The sequence below is a fragment of the Oncorhynchus gorbuscha genome, linkage group LG02 (genome assembly GCF_021184085.1).
Source record: "Oncorhynchus gorbuscha isolate QuinsamMale2020 ecotype Even-year linkage group LG02, OgorEven_v1.0, whole genome shotgun sequence".
NCBI lineage: Eukaryota > Metazoa > Chordata > Actinopteri > Salmoniformes > Salmonidae > Oncorhynchus > Oncorhynchus gorbuscha.
Genome location: NC_060174.1, coordinates 21,285,184 through 21,309,777, shown reverse-complemented (window position 1 = coordinate 21,309,777; position 24,594 = coordinate 21,285,184). Strand labels below are relative to the sequence as shown.

The window sequence follows — 24,594 nt, the reverse complement described above, 5'->3', positions numbered from 1 at the left end:
GTATTTCTGCTTTGTTGCAGGTATTGATATATAATACAAGGGGTATACATGCAAGAAAGTGGTAAATTAAGGGTCTGTTTCAAGGGGGGTCGTATAAACATTGCCTATAAACATTTTACTGGTAATATACCAAATCTTCTTTCTGAAATGGATATTAGTGACTGCTTTCAGGAATAGTGTCTCTGACTAGATGCCGCTAGAAAGATAACATAAATACTATTTGCATATTGGCAGTCAAAGCAGATGAAAGATGGCTGCCAGAGGATGCATGTCAACTATATCCTCTATATTAATTTGTTTTTATTACAATAATTAACTTGACTGATAATCAAAACTATATTGCATATTTTATACATTGTTACGTTTATTTCATTGATTAGGTCATTAATGACTATCTGACTATATTAAATTGAGTCTTTGTTAGCTGTGAGACTGCTGATATCCAGTCCTTCAGTCTGTTAGACTGATGTTGTAAAAAATTATACCAGGTTAAACCTAACCAACTCTCTGAGAAACAATGCACCTGGCTGGCAGCTATTCCACCTGCTACCATTGGTAAAGTGGGAGGAGCTATACGGGCTCATTGTAATGGCCAAAATTGAGTAAATGGAACGTGGTCCAACGTGGTTTCCATGTGTTTGATAAATTCCATTCCAGCCATTACAATGAGCCTGTCCTCCTATAGCTCCACCCACCAGCCACCACTGGCTAGTGATTTATTGTGGATGCTTATCTGCCTCTGTGGCTACCTGACCCTGTCTGTTTCACTTTGTTGACCTGTATGTTGGTCCTGACCCTGTCTGTTTCACCTTGTTGACCTGTATGTTGGTCCTGACCCTGTCTGTTTCACCTTGTTGACCTGTATGTTGGTCCTGACCCTGTCTGTTTCACCTTGTTGACCTGTATGTTGGTCCTGACCCTGTCTGTTTCACCTTGTTGACCTGTATGTTGGTCCTGACCCTGTCTGTTTCACCTTGTTGACCTGTATGTTGGTCCTGACCCTGTCTGTTTCACCTTGTTGGTCCTGACCCTGTCTGTTTCACCTTGTTGGTCCTGACCCTGTAGGACAACACTAGGGGCTCACTGACCTCTATGCAACAATGCCTGTTAGAGCTAATTAAACCTATGTCAAATAGTAGGAAATTCACTGTTTTTTTTTCTTTCTAGTAAGGCCTAGTTATATTATTAACAGAGCCGAACAGATGGTCACACATACACAGAATTGCTGAACTGATTGTAAAAGTGGTCTGTTTACATTTCATATGGAAGTAAACTTGGAGTCACGCAGTGATTATGGTGTGTGGTCCTCCCACTACAATTTGGGAAACCATGCAGTTTATTAGACTACAGATTAAATAAATTTATCAACTTCACAGGGTGGGTGGTGAAAGTGCACGGTGTTGAGTATGATGTGCCTTTCCAATAAATATTGAGTCTTATTCTTGTGACATGATGATTGATGCTTGGCTGTCATTTGACAAATAATCTCATGTAGACTAGCCAGCTGTAGGCTAGAGAGCACATGCCAAGACCAGAGTAGGAACATCTGCTATTCAAAGCAAAGTTTGACAAAACTATCCGTAGAGTTGAAAATGTGATAAACACATTGAACGTTAGGTTTTGATGTATCAAATAAAAATCAAAGGGCAAAAGTACATTGTGTGCATTTTCTTTGCGGATTTTAGAAAATGTGCATGAAAATCTGTCGCCAATTGGATGGAAACCTAGCTAGTGAAGCAAGTAGATGGACTCAGAAAACATCATCCCAGTTGGCATAGCTGGACAAGAAAGTAAAAAGATGGTGACAGCCAAAGTGAGCCATCATGATGGTGTGCATTGCTGTGGTGATTCAGTAAACAAACCGTGCAAATCAACATCCGCTAGAAAACAACACAATGGCAGACGGCAGAAATTGAAATATTTGAACTCTGGCGGCAAGTCAGTCTACCATGGCAGCTGACGGCATTCACCGCCAGGCTCAACGGCATTTACCATTGTGCTCTCATTGAAAGCAATGACATCCGGTTGCCGTCTACCATATAAACGCAGTTCAGTTGAGTAAATACTGTAATGACCTGGATAGATCATAAAGGAACAACTGTCCAGACAGAATATTGAGTTTACGAATTGACGGTTTATTAACCTAACTCCACACAGGCTACTGTTTGGCCGTAGCCCACACCAAATACATGAAGAATGCATGTATAAAACTGACCATCTCTTGTGAAGACCAGGTGTAAGCGAGAGAACAATGGCTAAACATGGCCTTAAACTTGAGATGCTCCACTCCGTCTGTGGCAGGGGGCTGCCCCTCTGGGGCCCAGGGGATGAAGGCAGGGACATGGGGGACAAGGATGAGGTAATGGGGAATACAGTTTGGGGCTCAGGGGAGGGAGACTGTGGCGCCTGGGGGTGAGTGCCTGAGGAATATCATTGCTAGAGAGGGGAATAGTGGGGGTCCCTGGGGTTTGGGAAGAAGGGGCCCTCTGTATGGGGCTAACCTGTCCCGGTGCAGTGCCACCTTTCTCCCGGTACACAATCTCCCCTACCCAGACCAGGTCCCCAGCCACAAAGTGCCTTCCCTGTGTGTACACGTCATAGTTCCTCTTCTGCCTAAGACCTGCATTCCCTAGCTGCCCTCTAGTGATGGTGTGGACTGTCTCCAGGCGGCCCTGGAGTCTCCGGGCCCGGGGGACCAGGAGGGCTATCCAGAGTTTGACCAAATGTCATCTCTGCAGGGGTGCGGAGCACTCTACTCAGCATGAGGAGGGCAGGCGTGCAGGAGGTGGAGTCTTGGACAGCAGAGCGGCATGCCATGAGGACCATGGGCAGGTGCTTGTCCCAGTCACGCTGGTGTTTGGAAGAGATGATGGCCAGCTGCTGTCCAAGTGTTTTGTTTAAGCACTCCACAATCACTTTGAGGATGGAGAGGACAAGTGCGGGTCATGTGCATACCCAGCCTCTCACACATGGTGTTGAATACACAGGACTCAAAGTTTCTGCCTTGGTCACTGTGGATGGACTCCGCAGCTCCAAATCTGCTGAACATACCTGTGTGTTTTTGTGACCCCAAAGTGTCCAGTCCCAACCCCCTCCCCCTTGAGTGCTCTGGAGCACAGCCTCTCACAGTGCTTTTGGGACCACCACCTGCCTCCTCTCCCTTAGCTGACTCCTTCCATGCACTCTGTAATACGCCATCAGCCAGCCGCAGTCTCTCAAGCTTTGACCACAACACTTTGGTCGCGAGTGAGAGAGCTGCCACCTTCCCACGGTGGTCTCAGCTGCGCCTCTACCCACTGTAGCACTGGCTGTAGGTCTGTGTCCCTGTTTCTGCCCCCATTCAGATACATCATCAAGGTATACCAGACACTGCTGTCGGGGGATGCCATCCAGCACCCTGTCCATCAAACACTCAAAACATTTACATTACATTTAAGTCATTTAGCAGACGCTCTTATCCAGAGCGACTTACAAATTGGTGCATTCACCTTATGACATCCAGTGGAACAGTCACTTTACAATAGTGCATCTAAATCTTAAAGGGGGGTGAGAGGGATTACTTATCCTATCCTAGGTATTCCTTAAAGAGGTGGGGTTTCAGGTGTCTCCGGAAGGTGGTGATTGACTCCGCTGTCCTGGCGTCGTGAGGGAGTTTGTTCCACCATTGGGGGGCCAGAGCAGCGAACAGTTTTGACTGGGCTGAGCGGGAACTGTACTTCCTCAGTGGTAGGGAGGCGAGCAGGCCAGAGGTGGATGAACGCAGTGCCCTTGTTTTGGGTGTAGGGCCTGATCAGAGCCTGGAGGTACTGAGGTGCCGTTCCCCTCACAGCTCCGTAGGCAAGCACCATGGTCTTGTAGCGGATGCGAGCTTCAACTGGAAGCCAGTGAAGAGAGCGGAGGAGCGGGGTGACGTGAGAGAACTTGGGAAGGTTGAACACCAGACGGGCTGCAGCGTTCTGGATGAGTTGTAGGGGTTTAATGGCACAGGCAGGGAGCCCAGCCAACAGCGAGTTGCAGTAATCCAGACGGGAGATGACAAGTGCCTGGATTAGGACCTGCGCCGCTTCCTGTGTGAGGCAGGGTCGTACTCTGCGGATGTTGTAGAGCATGAACCTACAGGAACGGGCCACCGCCTTGATGTTAGTTGAGAACGACAGGGTGTTGTCCAGGATCACGCCAAGGTTCTTAGTGCTCTGGGAGGAGGACACAATGGAGTTGTCAACCGTGATGGCGAGATCATGGAACGGGCAGTCCTTCCCCGGGTGGAAGAGCAGCTCCATCTTGCCGAGGTTCAGCTTGAGGTGGTGATCCGTCATCCACACTGATATGTCTGCCAGACATGCAGAGATGCGATTCGCCACCTGGTCATCAGAAGGGGGAAGGAGAAGATTAATTGTGTGTCGTAGCTGGAGCGTTGCTGGAGCGTTGCACAGGCCGACGCACAGGACCTTGAACTGCCAGTGTCCTCTGTTAGTGGAGAATGCCGTTTTGGCTCTGGCCTCTGGGGGGGCATGGTGTCTGCCAGCCCTCCCTGGAAGCTCAGTGTGCCCCCATTTTTAGGTCTAACTGGCAGCCTGTGCTCCTAAAAAAGTCCAACCCCAGGATACAAAGGCCCTGCACAGCCGCTACCCACACAGGATGACGTACAGACCTGCCCCCTACTGTCAGTCATTATTCCCTTCCCTTTCATGGGTGCCAGCTCACCTGTGACTGTGCGGAGCTGCACAGTTGTGGGCTCAAACGGAGTCCAACCTGGCACAATATCTGGTCTGAACACACTGGGCTGAACACACTGTCCATAGCGCCTCCTCAGTGCTCCAACTAAAGCACCGTAATCATGTCTGTCCTCAGGGCTAATCAATATCAAACAGGCCAGATCATCATCCGTGAGGCACAAAGCCACCTGCAGTGCCCTTTCTTCATTCGACCACCCCCTAAAATGAGCTAACAGCATGAAACTGAGCATGAAAAGCTTCCCAATCCGCCTTACTGGAGTACCTCGGGTTCTTAACTGATACGGACGCAATCGGGGACTGGGCGCTGCCATGTTTGTTACCATCCTGAGCCATAGATTCCTCGTCCCGCAGCGTCACCCTTTTGGTCCACGCGAAGAACAGCAACGAAGCACACATGTCCGCTTTAGCCGCCATCATTCTAGCGGTCACTCTCAAGGGGCCTCTCCTCGGCCAGATCCTCCGACGTGCATGCACACGCACCTCCTTGGCCATAATCGTCCCCTACCTTCACTTTCGGATTCCCTCGAAGCATTTTCAACCCCCGTTCTCAAGTACGTTACCTAGCCACATTAGTCAGCTAGCTGGCTAGGTTTTACCCTCCCCCGAACGAACACAGCTGTCTGTGCGGGTCGCTACAATACTTTAACACTTTTTTTTCTTAACTGCATTGTTGGTTAAGGGCTTGTAATTAAGCATTTCACTAAGGTCTACACCTGTTTTATTCGGCGCATGTGACAAATACAATTTGATTTGATCCACTACCGTAGGTTGGTGACTGTCCTCAGATTGTATCTAAAGGTGTGTTCAATTGGATGAGGCACGTGAAACGTTGCATATAGAAATGCATTGTGTAGAACAGACAGTTTTTCTTCATGACTAGAAGCAGGGCGCAGAAGGAATATAGTCGGCTATATTACGTTTCTACCTGCAGGTTTCTGTAACGTTGCACAACATTGAACAATGGCCTGGTGTCATATGTCACAGCAAGGCCATAAGTGCAGCCCGCTGAGTCTTTCCCCTGTGGCCCTTCCCCATACCTGCCAGACAAGAATGGAATGGGACAGGTAGGAAGGAGCAAGTTGCTGTTAACTCGCTCCTCACTGTCTCTTAACCAACACTGGGCTGTGTAAGGACACAAAACAGCTGCTTCTGATGTTATCGGACTTCTGTTGAAGTTGCTCCTGTTCATTAATGGAAAAGTGGAGGATGCCTGTATTCTGTTGTTGGTTTAACATGTTGTAATGGGTTTGATATTTGGTTTTTCAGGAACCGGAGATGGAGGAATTAACGATATTCGAGCAGCATACTATAACACTCGGCAAAGTAAGTGTCTCTTGTTGTGTGGGCGGTCAGTGTTTTGATGTTATACTTTCACCTGAAACTAACAAATTTTACAGTCACTTGCATCAAGGTACAATGAAAGAAATAGCCTACTGAACCACTTTAGTTAGAATGGACTTCAAAACTATCAGTTTCAGTGGCGAACTGCAGGAAATAAGAGTAACAAAGACATGCCCTGCTCCCTGTTACTCTAGGTACAGGTCAGGTGACACACTTCAGTGCTGATGGAATGTGCTCACTCTCTCTCTCCCCCCTCTTTATCACCCTCCCTCTCTTGATGGCAGGATTCCAAGATGGGGTTTGGCTTTGCGATATCAGGAGGCAGAGACCAGCCTAACCCGGACTCAGGGGACACAGCCGTGATAGTTTCAGATGTGGTACGGAACGGACCCGCTATGGGACGGCTGTTGTAAGTCACCTACACATCATACACCTTTACCCTTCAGGCTAGCCAGTAGAGCTTACAGCTGCACTAGGGTCAGACAGACTTCCTGACACTGCAGAGCCAGCTCGAAATATGGCTTGGAAAACCTACCACAATACAGGGATGAGAAATGCATTGTACTCTGAATTGTTCCATTATCCCAAATGTTACACCCTTTTCTTCCTCATGCTAGCTAGCAGTAGCCACAGTAGCCATTATGGAATGGCACGTTGCGTTGAACAACAAAGGAGCTGATTGGCTGATACTGCCATAACATAAAACAATACAAGTGACTCAAATGTATATAGCATCCACATTAATGGTAGCATCCTCATTAATGTAGTGGTTAGAAAACAATATTTTCTTATTTACAGTAAAAGATACTCCAAAATGACACTATTTACCATGTATTTCTATGGGCACAAAATATTCTGAAATGCAATCCAGCAAATTTGCAGTCACACAAGCTTGATGTAGTCATTGCGTGCTATGAATATGGGACCAAATACCTTTTACAACTTTAATACAGAAGTGAATTTGTCCCAAAATTTGGGGGAGACGCTATGTACAAAGTGCTGTAATTTCTAAACGGTTCACCCAATATGGATGGGTGAACCGTGTTGAGTACAGAGCCAAAACAACAAAACATTTGTCACTGTCCCCATACTTTTGGAGCTCACTGTATATAAACACACACACACACACACACACACACACTTAAAATCGCATGTGCTTGATTACCTTGTTCTACATCTCATCCCTTTCCAAAAGCGTCAGAGATCAGATCGTCATGGTCAATGGCGTGTCAATGGAGAATGTCTACTCTACCTTCACCATCCAGAACCTCAAGTCATGTGGCAAAACAGCCAACATAGTGAGTACTGGCAAACTTTATCTTCTGTTTAGACAAGTTATTCATGACATCTTCGTAAGATTTGTGAGCAACTCCAACTCCAGGTTATGGATGTGAGATCATGATTTCAGTACACCAGAAAAAAATTAATGTAATACATTTTTCAGCTGTGTTACTGACTCTCCCTCTCACAGACAGTGAAGCGTCCTCGTAAGATCCAGCTCCCCGCCAGCACCAGACCCTCGCGTGCTGCCTCTTACTCCAACCTGCTGGACCAGGACCCCCCACAGAGGCCCCGACGCTACTCCGATGGTAGTGACCAGGCCCACAAAGCTGACCGCAACAGAACCGCTCATGCCTTGCCGCTAAGTTCAGGGTACAAACGGCTCCCACAGCAGGCCTTCCCAGACAAGCCAATCAAAGCTACCCTGCTGAAGAAGAAACTCACAGACGGTAAGGAGAAACAACAGGAGAGGATTTGCGTTGTGTTTATTATGCCACGCCGTAGCAAAAGGTTTCAAAACCTCATCGCAGGTCTGACATAGATGGGTGAATGCAAGGCTTGCACTATATCACTTTTATGTTGCCTTCCTGTTTCAGAGTATGGACTGAAGTTGGGAAGCCAGATCTTCATCAAACACATGACTGAGACGGGTCTGGCTGCCAAGGAGGGCACTCTGCAGGAGGGAGACCTCATTCTCAAGGTAAGAGAAAGCAGGCTGTTATATCTCATCACAAAACATTTGGTTTGTACATAGATTTGACTCTTTACTGGGACCATAAACCAAATACTTTTGGTATTCTAACGGTGTCTTTTTTTCCATATTTGTTATTGTATGAAGCCAAGGAGATTTCTGCATTGTGTGACCACATCATTTTTCTACTTCCTGTTCAGATCAATGGGATGACCACAGAGAACCTGTCTCTTCTGGAGACCAAGCACCTTGTGGAGAAGTCCCGGGGAAAGCTGACCATGATGGTCCTGCGAGACGACCGCAAGTTCCTGGTCAGCATCCCAGAAGTGCAGGACAGTGCCCCCAGCAGTGAGGAGGACCACCGCGGCAACAGCAGCTCTGAACTGGAGGGTGAGGGAGAGAGGGTGGAAGTAGTGTATTAGGGAGAGAATGTAGCATCAGCACTGCACCTCATGACTGAAGGGGGGCTGGGAGGGAGGGACGGTGGAAGGAGGGGAGAAGGGGGGGGGTAGTGGAAAGGAGGGGAGAAGGGGGGGGTAGTGATTGATATGAAATGTGATGTCAGAAGCAGCTCCTGAACATGCTAGCTGATCCAGTATGTGGTTTTAATGTCTTTCCTCGGTTGTCCTCAGACATTTCAGACCTGGATACAGACATCCCCACTCCCAGAGACAGAGTGTCACGCTCTGCAACTAGAGAACGACGCACACGCAGGTTACCTCACCTGAAACATGCTTATTTCACCTATTCTGATCTTATTGAGATGTCTGTACTTAATCCAACATTTTCTTATAGGAACGGTTCACACATGTTGAATGTTATGTTGTTTTCGTGCATCTCGAGTGACGTTCTATCGCTTACCTGGGTTGTTTTACCTGGGTTGTTTTACCTGGGTTGTTTTACCTGGGTTGTTTTACCTGGGTTGTTTTACCTGGGTTGTTTTACCTGGGTTGTTTTACCTGGGTTGTTTTACCTGGGTTGTTTTATGTGTATCTGAGTTACTGTCGTTCAAGCTGGCAGAAATCCGTCCGGTATGACGTAGCACTGTGATAGTCTCCCTCACTACAATGGAAGTTTTACATCGCGAAAACGTCTATCATACAAGTCATATTTTAATACTGGCTGATGTCATACCTCGGGAGGAGATCTTCTCTCGAATGAGCCATTGATCATATTTTTGCGATATTCCTACCTCGAGAAATTATTTAAGAGGGTCTAGCACATTTTTCCTATTGCTCTGCCTCTTTAGTCCAAGGTGCATTGCATGGTGCTGTTGTCAGAGAGGAATCCAATGACTGAAGGAACATTTAACCCCAACCAGCAGACTGTCGACCAATCGCATTCACGTTGTCCTGCTGGATCATGTGGTTGCTAAACTAATCCTCACGCGATCCCTTCTCAACGTTAGTGTATATGTTGAGACACGTGCCTATTTTCCTCACATGTAATGTCGCGATTCCAAAGCAATACTATATTACAGATGGCAGGTTGATTATCTCACATCTCAGAAAAGATTAATGTGTTGAAAATTCCAAATAGTTTGCATAGTCAACTTGCACACAGCTCTGACACACACACTTACCCCAACAGACATGCCACCAGGGGTATTTTCAGTCCCCAAATTCAAGAAAGCATACGTGATTATATAGAGCCCTTATTGCATGGAACTCCTTTCCAATATATATTGCTCAGATGAACAGCAAACCTGGTTTAAAAAAACCGACTGGTCTGTGTATTGATATGTAGGTTACATGTACTACATTGACGTAGCATGGGCAACGTTTCCCATTACCTCAAAAGACTCCATTCTGTGAGGCACATGGATCTGCAGGTTGAACGTGGTGAGATAGCTGTGAAATCGCCTAAACAAACTGCACTAACTAGTGACTTTACATGCTGATATTGTGTAGCCATGTTAGCTTGCTAGGTAGTCAGTTACCTAGCCAGTCAGCCCATAGAGGGAGCATTGCATTGTGGATTTTGTAGTCGACTGCAACAGATTTCCACAACGATTTTCCATGTTGCTACCAACCTTATTGTAATGCCAAAAATGACATTTGTTCACCAAAAAATATTGTTCTCACATATTAGTGTTATTTAACACTGTTAATTAAAGGGTGGATTTTCCCTTTAAGTGACAAGTCAACTTTTGACCTATGTATGACAAGGCATTCTGTCTCTCTGGCTTGTTGCAGAAGAGCTGATCCTCCTCTAGTAGTTAAGTCACGTGATCCGTCCCCGGTGCGGTCGACACTGTCCCGGCCTGTTGCTAAAGCCTACCCCTCTCACCGAGGTGAGTCCAGTCATAAGCATTGGTCCATCCCACTCATGTGTAATCTGTCATATTGACCTGACCTGTGTATTTCAATCCAGCCCTCTCAGAGTCTGAGTCTGACCGTAGTGCATCACCAACTCCTGTCAGGAAGGACAGCCCAGACCATGCCAACAAATATAGGTGGGTTCACCTCAAATTAGACACATTTGGTTTGATATTTTCTGTCTTAGTGTGTTTCATTGGGGGTATTTCTCTCTTGCTGTAGAACTCTTTCAGGGCTGTCCACCCTCCCCAACCCCAAAGCCTCACCTGCCGTCTTTGACTGGGTCGCCCCACGTTCCTCCCGTCCCTCCTCCTCCACCTTGAGACCTCGCAAAGGTAAACACAGCACGGGCTATAGGGAAATCTCATCAAATGACACAGTGGATCGTGATAATAACATGTTCTCTCCCTCCCTCTCACTCTCCTTCACTGTCTCTCTCTCCTCTTTCACGGTCTCTTGCTCTCCTTCACTCTGTCTGTCTGTGTAGTGGTGTCAGAGTCGGACTCGGACCGCAGTGCCTCCCCACCCCCCAGAAGAGGAGAGAGTTCCCGAGTCATAGAGGACCACTCCAGATACAGAGTGCTCCCTAACCTGCCCCACCCTAGGACACTGAGAGCCTCCCCCATCACCATTCGTCAGGATCCTCCTCGACGGGTGTCCTCTCCTGTCAAAGCACCACTCCCAGGTCAGCACCTCAAGTTCCACAACAGGAACACCTTGACAGAACATTGTAAGTGCATTGAAACGAGGTAGAAACGGCCACATAATTAGAGCATTACCCCTGTTCTCTCCCCAGATTCTGAATCTGAGTCAGACAGCAGCTCCGGGCCCGCCCACAGCCAGGACTCCCGGAGCAGATACAGGTACCGATGAGGCCCACCCCTACCATCCTATCCCCTCCCAAGTCCCAGCAGGAGCCCCTGGACTGGGGCACTGGGCAGCTGATGCATGCCACCCACCTCCTTCCGCTCTTGTGCTATGATTAATATACTGTTAAGTTTTCATGAATTATTATATTTTTGGTCTGTTGGCCTTGATTGACGATTACGTTGTACCCCATAATACATGTTGTTCTTGTGCCTAATGTGAGGTTCTGTTTAACAATCAAATAAAAGCGACTTCCACTGAGCACTTCTCTACTGTACATGTGGTTGAATCTGGTCAAAAAGCAATCAGCAGTATGATCAAAGCAACATGGAGATTGCCTCTTACCTGACTTAATGATAGCCTCTTACCTGACTTAATGATAGCCTCTTACCTGACTTAATGATTGCCTCTTACCTGACTTAATGATTGCCTCTTACCTGACTTAATGATTGCCTCTTACCTGACTTAATGATAGCCTCTTACCTGACTTAATGATAGCCTCTTACCTGACTTAATGATAGCCTCTTACCTGACTTAATGATAGCCTCTTACCTGACTTAATGATAGCCTCTTACCTGACTTAATGATAGCCTCTTACCTGACTTAATGATAGCCTCTTACCTGACTTAATGATAGCCTCTTACCTGACTTAATGATAGCCTCTTACCTGACTTAATGATAGCCTCTTACCTGACTTAATGATAGCCTCTTACCTGACTTAATGATAGCCTCTTACCTGACTTAATGATAGCCTCTTACCTGACTTAATGATAGCCTCTTACCTGACTTAATGATAGCCTCTTACCTGACTTAATCTTAAAATGCATTTGAAATGATATATGGATGGGTTAGCATTCATGGCATGAATAACAGACTGAGGTACTCTTTTTGAATTTAACGCAACAATGATGCTAAATTGTCCATATGCTCATGACGTGATTAGCCATGTGAGACAGCTCCCCCAGAGGCCCTAAGGTGAATATCACTCTTCTCATCATTATCTATTTTAGCCACGGGTCCCCCTTTCCACACGTAACTGAGTTCTGTTGTCTTCCTCCCTCACTCCAACCTCCCTCTTCTCTTCCAGAGCCACTCCCTTGGTAGCCATGTTTCCCCAGGTGGAGCCCCCCAAGTGGAAAGCCCCCAGTGTCACAAGGAGCAATCCTGCTAAAGGTGTGTGCGTATTGACTTAACTGTATATGTAACTTGTTATTATTGCTTGTGTGGTCTGTTTTGTGCTTTGTTTAGCTATGTGGTGTTGTTTGTGTCGAACTGCTTTGCTTTATCTTGGCCAGGTTGCAGTTGTAAATGAGAACATGTTCTCAACTAGCCTACCTGGTTAAATAAAGGTGGAATACAAAAATGTGTGTGTCCATTGTCCCCAGGGCACTCAGGATCCGAGTCGGAGGCAAGTTACGCATCCGTCCCTCGACGGGAGTCTATAGACAGTGGAGGCTCCATCTCCAGGGTATCCAAGAACAGATACAGGTCAGGCTGACAGACACACAACAACTCTTCTATAACATTGGCACACAAACACATTTAGTCAAAACGGTTTCAATACTGACTGCTTCAGTGCACTAGATTCTCTGAAGATAAAGCCAGGACGCGAGACTGGTTAGTCTACTTATACAAGGAACTGGGTGAACATTTGAAACACTACTGACAAATGCCTTCAGAAAGTATTCACACCCCTTGACATTTTCCACATTTTGTTGTGTTACAACCTGAATTTGAAATGGATTAAAATCAAATAAAATTGTCACTGGCCTGACATGTCTTGAGTCAATAACTATTCAACCCCTTTTGTTATAGCAAGTCGAAATAAGTTCAGGAGTTTAAATGTGCTTAACAAGTCTCCTAAGTTGCATGGACTCACTTTGTGTCCAATAATAGCGTTTAACTAACAGTTTTCTAATGACTACCTCATCTCTGTACCCCACACATAGACTTATCTGTAAGTTCCCTCAGACGAGCAGTGAAATTCAAACACCGATTCAACCACAAAGACCAGGGAAGACCCCAGTATCTCTACTTGCACATTCATCTTCTGCACATCTACCATTCCAGTGTTTAATTGCTATGTTGTAATTACTTCGCCACCATGGCCTATTTATTTCCTTATACCTCCCTTGTCGTACCTAATTTGCACACACTGTATATATACTTTTACTACTGTACTATTGACTGTATGTTTGTTTATTCCATGTGTAGCTCTGTTGTATGTGTCAAACTGCTTTGCTTTATCTTGGCCAGATCACAGTTGTAAATGAGAACTTGTTCTCAACTAGCCTACCTGGTGAAATAAAACAAAGGGAGATTTGTCAATGCATTGCAAATTAGGACACCTATTGGCAGATATTGAATATCCCTTTTGAGCTTGGTGAAGTTATTAATTACACTTTGGATGGTGTATCAATACACCCAGTGACTACAAAAGATGCAGGTGTCCTTCCTAACTCAGTTGCCGGAGAGGAAGGAAACCGCTCAGGGATTTCACCATGAGGCCAATGTTGACTTTAAAACAGTTAGAGTTTAAAGACTGATAGAACTGAGGATGGACCAACGACATTGTAGTTAGTCCACTATACTAACCTAATTGACAGAGTGAAAAGAAGGAAGCCCGTACAGAATAAAGATATTCTAAAATATGCAACAAGGCACTAAAGTAATACTGCAAAAAATATGGCAAAGCAATTCACTATTTGTCCTGAATACAGAGTTATATTTGATTTGCCCCAAACATAACACACTACTGTTCCAGTCTCCATATTTTCAAGCATAGTGGTGGCGGCATCATGTTATGGGTATTCTTGTAATCGTAAAGGACTGGGGAGATTTTCAGGGAAAAAAAGACACTGGGAGATGATTTCACCTTTCATCAGGACAATAACCTAAAACACAAGGCCGAAATCTAGTGGCAGAGTTACATTTTTGAATTATATCTGTGAAAATCTATGGCAAGACTTTTCTTTTTTTGTAACAGTATTTTTATTGGAATTTCACAATTTTCACCCATATTAAGAGATACAACAACAGACAAAGCACACCAAAAAAACAACAAGAAAAACAGCACCCACTTACACATACCTATGCATAAATATATATATATACGCGTACGCACACCCATACATACGTACACCATTTTCCTCTTCCCGCTCTGTGCTTCTCTCACCCCATCCCCATCATTGTCTCTCAATACATACATTTTAAACAAACTTACAAACAGAAATTAAACAAAAAAGCTCCGTTTAAACCAAGAGGTTAGGTTCCACACATGGAACGTACAGTTTAGTTCTGAAATGCATAGATCCCCGCCATTCTAAGAGAATCCTTGCAGCAGAATAGCTGATACCTCTGGTTCTAGGTAATTTAGATAAGGTTCCCATACTTTGTAGAACTGATCTGTTTTAGAATGCAATGTACATGTCAGATATTCCAGAGGCACCCATTCAAATAGTGTCTTATGCCAATCTTTAATAGAAGGAACCTTGTCACTAATCCACTGTAAAAGGATGTTTTTCCTCGCTGCGAAGGTAAGGATGTTGTAAAGCCTCCTTTTACCCACAGAAGTAACATGCCTACTAGAGAGACCTAACAGTAAAGAAACTGGGTCCAATTCTAGATCAACCCCTAGGATCTTTTCAATTTCTTGCAGAACACCAGACCAGTATCTTTGTATTTTGGTACATGACCATAAACAATGTGTTAGGGTGCCTATATCAGTTTTGCATTTAAGACACTGAGGGGAAGAGGAAGTGGGGCTAAAAGCATGTCTGCGATTTGGGGATATATGCAATCTGTGTATTATTCTTAATTGGATTGCTCTAGTATGATTTACATATAGATATTGTTTTTGCATATCTCCAAATGTCCTCCCACATCTCTGCTCAAATGACAACAAAATCTTATCAGCAAATAAGTCATTTAGCCTGCGTATGCCCTTATTAAGCCATAAGTTAAAGCCAGCATCCAGCAATCCTGGACTGAAATCTGGGTTGTTAAGAATTGGGTAAGAGCAGAGGTTAGTTTGGACCTTCCCAGGAAGTGTTGAACTGACCTCCATACTTTGAGTGTGTTAAGTGTAACGGGATTATTGCAGTGATCTTCTACAGACTTGAAACTTCTGAAAAATAAAAGATCCTGTAAGGGGTATTTTGAAAGAGAAGTCTCAATGTCTAACCAAATCGAGGAGTCATTATTTGTGATAGTCAGAAATATAACAAAGGTGGGCACACCATTAATGGACCTGCCCAATATCAGGTTCTAAGCTATGGCAAGACTTGAAAATGGTTGTCTAGCAATGATCATCCAATTTGACAGAGCTTGAAGAATTCTGAAAAGAATACATGGGTAAATATTGAGAGCTCTGATCAATTTTGAATTCTGGCTGTAATGCAAGAAAATGTGGAATAAGTCAAGGTGTATAAATATAGAAATCAGAGGTCAGCAATAGGCCAAAACTGTCCAAGTGTTCTTTTTTTGTCTTTTTTTTGGGGGGGTGCACAAGTTATTAGTAAAATTAATTGTCAAGAATTTGGTTAAATGTGATCGTGTCTCAATGTAATTAGAGTATGACATATTTTTTTAAAACAAGCTCTTTTCGGTCTTACATAGCCTAATGGTTAGAGCGTTGGACTAGTAAACGAAAGGTTGCAAGATTGAATCCCCGAGCTGACAAGGTAAACTGTTGCTCTGCCCCTGAACAAGGCAGTTAACCCACTGTTCCTAGGCGGTCATTGAAAATAAGAATTTGTTAAATTGGTTAAATTTGCTGGGTACATTTCTTTTTAAAGAATTATGTTCCGGCCCCCGACCATCCGCTCAAACAAAAGTCATCCCACGGCTGAATCTACTTGCCTACTCCTGAATATTTTATTTTTTACATGTAACCTTTTACTTAACGAGGCAAGTCGGTTAAGAACAAATTCTTATTGACAATGACTTCCTACCTGGGAACAGTGGGTTAACTGCCTTGTTCAGAGGCAGAACGACAGATTTTTACCTTGCCAGCTCGGGGACTCAAGTAGTTGATACAGTAAGGGCATTATATTGAATGTGATTGCTGTCTCTCTCCCAGAGCTCTGCCTGAGATGAAGTCTTCTCCAGCTCCAGTAGTGAGACAGGACCCCCCTCGACAAGGCATGACCTCCTCCAGTCCAGTCTCAGGTCAGTGTCCCTCCTGTGAAAGATGAGCACTGTCTAAGAAGATGGAATTTTGGGGTTGGAAATCCTAAAGTCTGAACATGTACAGTGCCTTCAGAAAGAATTCATACCCCTTAACTTATTCCACATTTTGTTGTGTTATAGACTAAATTCAAAATTGATTAGATTTGTTTTCCTCAAACCCATCTCTAACACAGTACCTCATAATGACAAATATGCTTCTACAAAGTATTAACAGAGGTTTGAATACTTAAGTAAATTACATATCTATTTCATGTTCAATAAATGTGAAATCATAAAAACATGTTTTCACTTCGTCATTCTGGAGTATTGAGTGTAGAATAAGTCAAGGGGTATAAATACTTTCTGAAGGCACCATGTCAAATTTCAATCAAATGTATTTATAAAGCCCTTTCACATCGGTAATATCACAATGTGTGATACAGAAACTCAGCCTAAAACGGTAAGCAATGCAGATGTAGAAGCATGGTGGTTAGGAAAAGCACCATAGAAAGACAGGAACCAAGGAAGAAACCTAGAGAGGAACCAGGCTCTGAGGGGTGGCCAGTCCTCTTCTGGCTCTGCCGGGTGGAGATTATTAACAGAACATGGCCATTAAGGCCAGATATGGATCCTGATCCTCTGTTTGCCCTGTTCAGGTTCCTCTGATTCGGACCGTACACCCTCACCCCCTAGGAGGTCTGGGAGTACAGATGTGGAGAGCAACCACAGGTAAAACTCTAGTTTACAGTATCTTCTAGAAACCACTATAGACAACCAGGTAAAGAACAGTTTTAATTAACCACCATAAAAAAGAATGCTCTTCTGTCACTATTCAAGTCAATTTGATCACAAGTGTGTGTGCTCCCACCTTCTCTGACCTCAACTCTGTGTAGAAGCGTTATTGTGTAAATGTGAGTGAATGGTAATGCATCTCTTCTCTTGTAGTATTCCACACAGAGTCAATGGCGATGTCCACACTGGGATATCAATGAAGCGCAACCATCCAGTCTACTGTAAGTATCAGCTCTCCAATGTCCTCTTTTTATAATGTAAACTCAGCAAAAAAAGAAATGTCCCTTTTTCAGGACTCTGTCTTTCAAAGATAATTCGTAAATTATCTTTGGTTGTTCCCCCCAATGGTGGAACAAACTCCCTCACGACGCCAGGACAGCGGAGTCAATCACCACCTTCCGGAGACACCTGAAACCCCACCTCTTTAAGGAATACCTAGGATAGGATAAGTAATCCCTCTCACCCCCCCTTTAAGATTTAGATGCACTATTGTAAAGTGACTGTTCCACTGGATGTCATAAGGTGAATGCACCAATTTGTAAGTCGCTCTGGATAAGAGCGTCTGCTAAATGACTTAAATGTAAAATGTAAATGTAAAGATCCAAATAACTTCACAGATCTTCATTGTAAAGGGTTTAAACACTGTTTCCCATGCTTGTTCAATGAACCATAAACAATTAATGAACATGCATCAGTGGAATGGTCGTTAAGACACTAACAGCTTATAGACGGTAGGCAATTAAGGTCACAGTTATGAAAACTTAGGACACTAAAGAGGCCTTTCTACTGACTCTGGAAAAACACCAAAAGAAAGTTGCCCAGGGTCCCTGCTCATCCGCGTGCTTTAGGCATGCTGCAAGGAGGCATGAGGACTGCAGATGTGGCCAGGGCAATAAATTGCAATGTCTGTACTGTGAGACGCCTAAGAGTGCTACAGGGAGACCAGACAAACAGCTGATCATCCTCGCAGTGGCAGACCACGTAACAACACCTGCACAGGATCGGTACATCCGAACATCACACCTACGGAAAGGTACAGGATGGAAACAACTGCCCGAGTTACACCAGGAACGCACAATCCCTCCAGTGCTCAGACTGTCCGCAATTGGCTGAGAGAGGCTGGACTGAGGGCTTGTAGGCCTGTTGTAAGGCAGGTCCTCACCAGACATCACTGGCAACAAACCCACCGTCACTGGACCAGACAGGTCAAGCAAAAAGTGCTCTTCACTGACGAGTCGCGGTTTTCTGTCTCACTAGGGGTGATGGTCAGATTCACATTTATCCTCAAAGGAATGAGTGTTACACTGAGGCCTGTACTCTGAAGCGGGATTGATTTGGAAGTGGAGGGTCCGTCATGTTCTGGGGCGGTGTGTCACAGCATCATCGGACTGAGCTTGTTGTCATTGCAGGCAATCTCAAAGCTGTGTGTTACAGGGAAGACATCCTCCCTGATGTGGTACCCTTCCTGCAGGCTCATCCTGACATGACCCTCCAGCATGACAATGCCACAAGCCATACTGCTCGTTCTGTGCCTGATTTCCTGCAAGACAGGAATGTCCGTGTTCTGCCATGGCCAGCGAAGCGCCCGGATCTCAATCCCATTGAGCACGTCTGGGACCTGTTGGACCGGAGGGTGAAGGCTATGGCCATTCCCCCAGAAATGTCCGGGAACTTACAGGTGCCTTGGTGGAAGAGTGGGGTAGCATCTCACAGCAAGAACTGGCAAATCTGGTGCAGTCCATGAGGAGGAGATGCAGTGCTTAATGCAGCTGATGGCCACACCAGATACTGACTGGTACTTTCGATTTTGACCCCCCCCCCCTTTGTTCAGGGACACATGATTTAATTTCTGTTTGTCACATGTATGTGAAACTTGTTCAGTTTGTCTTGTTGTCGACTCTTATGTTCATACAAATATTTACACATGTTAAGTTTGCTGAAAATAAACGCAGATGACAGTGAGAGGACGTTTCTTTTTTTGCTGAGTTAGTAATTAGTATTAGTAACTCTGGATGGAAGGTCTTAACTGTTATTTCCATTTCAGCCAAGACGGAGGAACCCCTCTACTCCCTCCCCCCAGACTCCATTCCTACACCTGGCTTGGGGTGAGTTTTATTTATACCCAAATAGCCAACATTAAAGGCATACTGGCAATGAGGCCCTTTTATCTACTTCCCAGAGTCAGATGAACTCGTGGATACCATTTTTGTGTCCGTGTCCAGTATAAAGGAAGTTAGTGTTAGTTTTTCAAGTCAATGCTAACTAGCATTAACACACTGACTGGAAGTCTATGGGTATCTACTAGCATGCTAACCGAAACAGATAATATTTGACTAAGACAATATTTTTAAACCTTGCTTACATTTGTATTCGATCGCATTTCTTTATTATGCTTGGGAATACTTTGGAACAGGTTTCCAAAATTAAAATTAGTCGGAGCTGATTTGCTGGTGTTTTTAGTCTTTTGTCCAACAATGACAGACAAACGTTTTGTTTTGCTGCCAGTAGGGATACCCTGCTATAGTCTGTAGAATATAAGACTAGACAATGCTCCTTTTCATAAATTCTCATCTTGATGTTACTCCTTTTTTCAAAACTTACTCTCTATTGATACAGCTCAGATCTGAACACAGTGTCGTTTGTGAAGGAGGGGAGCGTTGGTCTGAGACTGGTGGGAGGCAACGATGTGGGCATCTTTGTGGATGGGGTTCGCCCCAACAGCCCCGCTCAGGAGCAGGGTATGAAGGAGGGGGACCAGATCATGCAGGTGAAGACTCACTGATCACAGCAGTGGTCACCACCGGGACAGGGTGTGTAGGTTTTTGTTCTAGCCCAGCACGAACACAGCTGATTCAACTAAGATCTTGATTAGTTGATTGTTTTAAAAAAAAAAAAAATTTTTATGATGCTGTGCTGAAGTAAAATCCTGCACACACTGTAGCTCTCTGGGACAAGTGTTGGTGACCACTGAAATGCTGATCTACAGTATCTACACTACAGTATATGCAACTCATGGGCTATGGTCTTGTAGGTGAATGGGGTGGACTTCGGTTATTTCACCCGTGAGGAAGCTGCAATGTTCCTGATCAACATCAAGAGAGGGGAGCCGGTCAACATCCGTACTCAGAACAAGATGGACAGTGAGTATTACCTCAGAGACTGAAGCAGGTGCAGGGTGGAAGAATTGTGGTTGATTTCAGAGGACTTGTCAGTGTGACATTTTCTATGTAATTACTTTGGTAATAACTCTACCCCAGTAATAAGGTACATACAAATGATTAAGTTATTCCTAAATGAGTTATTTTTCCTCTCGTCAGTTTACAAGAAGATCCTGAAGTCCAACCTGGGGGACTCGTTCTACGTCCGGACCCACTATGACAATGTGGCGGAGGGCGACATTGGCCTAGCCTTCACCAGGGGAGAGGTGTTCAGGGTGGTGGACACCATGCACAGGGGCAAGCTGGGAAAGTGGCTGGCTATACGCATGGGCAACGACCTGCATGAGCTGGACAAGGGCACCATCCCCAACCAGGTCAGGTGAGTTGAGACTAGAATGATTGGTTGTTTGGTTTATTCCTTTGTTGGTTTGGATGTATAAAGATGCATATGGTTACAGAGCAACGTACTGCACTTATTTCCAATGTGTACACTTAAAGATACTGTCATTGGGTTGCTTTTATTCCACATGGTATTTCCTCTCCGTCTCTCTCAGGGCCGAGACTCTGGCCAGAATGGAGCAGGCTCAGAGGGCCAGTGGAGAAGGGGATCGCCAGGTATCAGGGCCCAGGGTAGAGTTCTGGAAACTACGGAGGCTCAGAGGGGCCAAGAAGAACGTCCGCAGGACTCATGATGACCTGCTCCAGCTTACCATCCAGGGCAAATTCCCAGCATACGAGAGAGTTCTGCTCAGAAAAGGTAGGGACAGTTTTATATATTGCATAATAGTTCACATAATAGTCAAAAGACTTTAAACGTTTGTGTACTTTTTGTGTTTTGAATCAACACATGTACACCTTTTGACCCATGTGGCTCTCCAGCTAATTTCAAACGGCCAATCGTCATCATGGGTCCTCTGAACGATGTGGCCATGGAGAAGCTGGCCAGAGAGATGCCTGATGAATATGAGGTGGCAGAGATGGCTCCTCGTAGTAGTGGCGGAGACACTACTTCCACTGTCATCAAACTGGACACAGTACGAAGGATTGCAGAGAAGGTGATGAAACGAACTGGGATGTGACCTGTTTTGGTGTGAGACAGAGCAGACGTACAACTGCTGTATGCTTGTTTGACTCCAGTACCAGAATTGAAGAAAAATGCCCAGTGTGTTTCTTCACTCTGTTTCCAGAACAAGCACCCTCTGCTGGACATTACTCCTACTGCCGTGGAGCATCTGAACTACATCCAGTACCACCCCATGGTTCTGTTCCTGGACCCACACAGCAGGAAGGACGTCAAGGTCATAAGGCAGAGGATGTGCCCCAACTCCAACAAGAGCTCTAGACGCCTCTACACACAGGCACTCAAGATGAGGAAGCACTGCAGCCATCTGTTCACAGGTTAACACACCATCTGTTATCAAAACACATGTTGTTTTTGCTCTTACATGGTTTATCTGTCAAAATAAAAACATGTCCCAAGTGGTTTTATTAAAAACTGTCTCATTGTTCCCAGCTCGTATTGATCTCCAGCCCAGCTCTAATGTGTGGTATGAGACTGTGAAAGACAAGATCAGACACCAGCAGGCCAAACCTGTCTGGGACTCAGAAGTCACGGTAACACAGACAGATCCCAGCTCACAGTAAAACTGGGAATTTGCTCTCACCAACTTACCTGGTGGTATAAAGATCAAAATAAGTAAGTGTGTGTGTGTGTTTTAGTTGGAGGGAGGCGGAGAGGAGGAACTGGATGCATTGGACCGGACCCACTCGGACTACCTGAGTGCTGCCAGCGAACTGGAGGACACAGACAGAGAGGTCTACACTGATAATGAGGACCTGGAGGAACCATTTGATCCCAGCAATCATCCCCGGATGTCCAGGCTAACCGCTCTGGCCCGGTCTTCAGAACCTGCCTCTGAGTACCCCTCCCCCGAGTCCCAGAGAGAGGTTCCACCCCTGATGCATGTGTCTGAGCCCAGATCGACCTGTCGTCCATCTGACAGCCCTCCCCACGTTGACGTTGCTGATGAAATCCGACCCTATCATAGCTTCTCAGATTCGGACTTCAGTGCCATTGACCAGGCTTTTCCGACCACCCCCTCGGACACACCCCCTGACTTCATAGCCCCTGACCCCAGAGTCTCTGTGCGTGAGCCCCCATTGGCTGAACTGCTGCCAGAGAGCCCCCCAGCTGTCACACTGTCAGTAATAGAGAAGAAACTTCAACAGGTACTGGTGGGACTGTCACAGTTCAGCATAGCACAAACTCTTACAGATCCTCTAACTCGCAGTTTCCTTCCAAAGGCTAAATTACTCTTAACTTGGTCTCCAGTGATTTTGACTCATGACCTCTTTCCCTCTTTCAGACCCGTATGGCAGAATCTCAGGAGAGGAAAGCGTCTCCATTGTTCATTGTGTTAGTGAAGTAGACCAATATCTGATCATATTAATCTGAATGACAATTTTTGTTTCACACATGGTCATCAAAATGCCTGTCTATAAACCAACCTTAGCAATTGAGCAACTACTCCAGTCCTAGTCCAAATTATTCTATCCAAGTTGAGTAAGAGTGAACTGACAGTTTGTAATGCCCTCTCTCTTCTATCTCCTGATAGGTTGGCTCACCATCAGGCTGTCCAAACGAGACGCACTCGGATCCAAGGCAGTGACAGCTCTGACAATGAAGAGACTGATGACATTGAGTGGGGTCCAGCTACAGAACTTTAGATTAGACCACACCATTCCAGAACTATAACTCTAGAGTGCACAGACAACGGCCGTGTTCGAGAACATCAAAACCGTGATGTGACTGACTGATCTACAAATCATAATCAGTCGCTATTTATGATAAAGTTCAGTCATTCGGCAGTCGCCTGCACAAACAAGGCAATAGCCTCTTAAATGGGAGATGTGAAATGCTCTCAACTTCAACCTTCAAGGATCACTTGGTTTGTTTTGTCCTTCTGTTGGACCAACATCTTCTTTGGAGAGGTAAGTTGGAGGGCCAATGCTAGGGCTGCCTTCAGACATGGGACTTTAGGCAATGGCTTCCGCAGACCAGCGCTCACACCTTTCTTTGTCCAATTCCAAGAGAGAAAGATGTTTCATTTAGCTGGAAATTCTAATAAAAAAATCAGTGTTTTTGTACTTCTACAACTTTTTAAAAAATAAATGCAAGTTTTAAATCAAAACGATAGAGACGTTCCCAACAACTTTGCTGTCAAGGATGTCATTTGAACAAAAAAAAAACATTTTAAAGCTGGAATCCTAAATTAAAACAAGTGGTCATCCCACCTTTTGGGTCAAAATGAGTGCTATGTATGCAAGGACTGACCATTGATTATCTAAAAATATATATATAGTTAACCATATTGAGGCTTTTCAGTGTTTTAGATTTACTTTGTCAACAAACCATGGAGTACAACAAGCTTATATTTTGGGTTCTGATTGGGTAAGTGATATATGGCCAATTTACCACGGCTAAGGGCTATTCTTATGCGCAACGTGATGTGCCTGAATGGGAAATGCTCCAAAACAATTATGGACATTCAATTATGGACATTCACAGAACACTGGATATATTGAAGCACAATTTTCTATCCTGCTTCATTTCTGTTAAAATGACTGATTTTTGTAAATATTTGGTTCATTAAAGATTACTGATATGGCAATGAATATCTGCCTTTGTCATTGTTTTTCATTTCTAGAACAGAAAATCATCACCTTGTCCACCCATAACTATTTGTAATGTAACATCCCTGTATTACAAAAATCTTGATTGAATAATCCAACATGTTTCTGGATAATGAATGAAACTCAGTTTAGCTGTGATACATGATGACGATGGCAGCCCGAGCACATATTATATTAAAGGGATAGTTTAACCAATCTGTCATTGAATCATTTGTCTTTCTAACCCTGTAAGCAGTCTATGTACACGGTATGACAGCACTGTTTTAACATGCTAGCGTTTCAGTTGTTGCAGAAATTGACCCACTATGCTGTTTACATTCTGCATCTTTTTTTCAGTTAAGGATTTTAATGTTTAAAAGTTTTCACCACTTCAATGTTTAACTTTATTTTTTTGTTTTTTAAACCTCTCCCTGTCATATCATACATGTTGCCCCCTTCCCTGCTCTGTCCTCAGGATTGCAGTTAGAGCAGGACAATAAGAGTCCCATTTAACCTGGGCATCGTGTTTGGCCCCTCTGATGTGGCCCCGGCCCATTGGGGCCACAGTG

At 44.8% G+C, this 24,594-nt stretch overlaps 1 protein-coding gene across 7 annotated transcripts in view; it reads left to right on the top strand.

The window, feature by feature from the left end:
- Positions 1 to 24,028, top strand: part of tjp3 (tight junction protein 3) — a 33,731-nt gene extending 9,703 nt beyond the window's left edge. For 4 of the 7 annotated variants that reach the window (XM_046304458.1, XM_046304431.1, XM_046304477.1 and 1 more), the window contains exons 2-28: positions 6,003 to 6,059; positions 6,362 to 6,486; positions 7,273 to 7,375; positions 7,549 to 7,807; positions 7,955 to 8,058; positions 8,250 to 8,439; positions 8,682 to 8,763; positions 10,245 to 10,342; positions 10,423 to 10,504; positions 10,590 to 10,702; positions 10,855 to 11,052; positions 11,164 to 11,230; positions 12,322 to 12,407; positions 12,620 to 12,722; positions 16,315 to 16,403; positions 17,060 to 17,132; positions 17,349 to 17,416; positions 19,240 to 19,300; positions 19,812 to 19,962; positions 20,227 to 20,335; positions 20,513 to 20,732; positions 20,908 to 21,110; positions 21,233 to 21,408; positions 21,541 to 21,751; positions 21,867 to 21,967; positions 22,073 to 22,769; positions 22,969 to 24,028. In XM_046304458.1, coding sequence (XP_046160414.1) covers positions 6,012 to 6,059; positions 6,362 to 6,486; positions 7,273 to 7,375; positions 7,549 to 7,807; positions 7,955 to 8,058; positions 8,250 to 8,439; positions 8,682 to 8,763; positions 10,245 to 10,342; positions 10,423 to 10,504; positions 10,590 to 10,702; positions 10,855 to 11,052; positions 11,164 to 11,230; positions 12,322 to 12,407; positions 12,620 to 12,722; positions 16,315 to 16,403; positions 17,060 to 17,132; positions 17,349 to 17,416; positions 19,240 to 19,300; positions 19,812 to 19,962; positions 20,227 to 20,335; positions 20,513 to 20,732; positions 20,908 to 21,110; positions 21,233 to 21,408; positions 21,541 to 21,751; positions 21,867 to 21,967; positions 22,073 to 22,769; positions 22,969 to 23,108 — 3,957 coding nt within the window. In that variant the 5' untranslated portion in view covers positions 6,003 to 6,011 and the 3' untranslated portion in view covers positions 23,109 to 24,028. Of the gene's footprint in view, positions 1 to 5,768; positions 5,863 to 6,002; positions 6,060 to 6,361; positions 6,487 to 7,272; positions 7,376 to 7,548; positions 7,808 to 7,954; positions 8,059 to 8,249; positions 8,440 to 8,681; positions 8,764 to 10,244; positions 10,343 to 10,422; positions 10,505 to 10,589; positions 10,703 to 10,854; positions 11,053 to 11,163; positions 11,231 to 12,321; positions 12,408 to 12,619; positions 12,723 to 16,314; positions 16,404 to 17,059; positions 17,133 to 17,348; positions 17,417 to 19,239; positions 19,301 to 19,811; positions 19,963 to 20,226; positions 20,336 to 20,512; positions 20,733 to 20,907; positions 21,111 to 21,232; positions 21,409 to 21,540; positions 21,752 to 21,866; positions 21,968 to 22,072; positions 22,770 to 22,968 lie in introns of those variants that run through there. The other 3 variants (XM_046304486.1, XM_046304449.1, XM_046304468.1) reach the window with 3 other exon arrangements.
- The last annotated feature ends 566 nt before the right edge of the window (positions 24,029 to 24,594 follow it).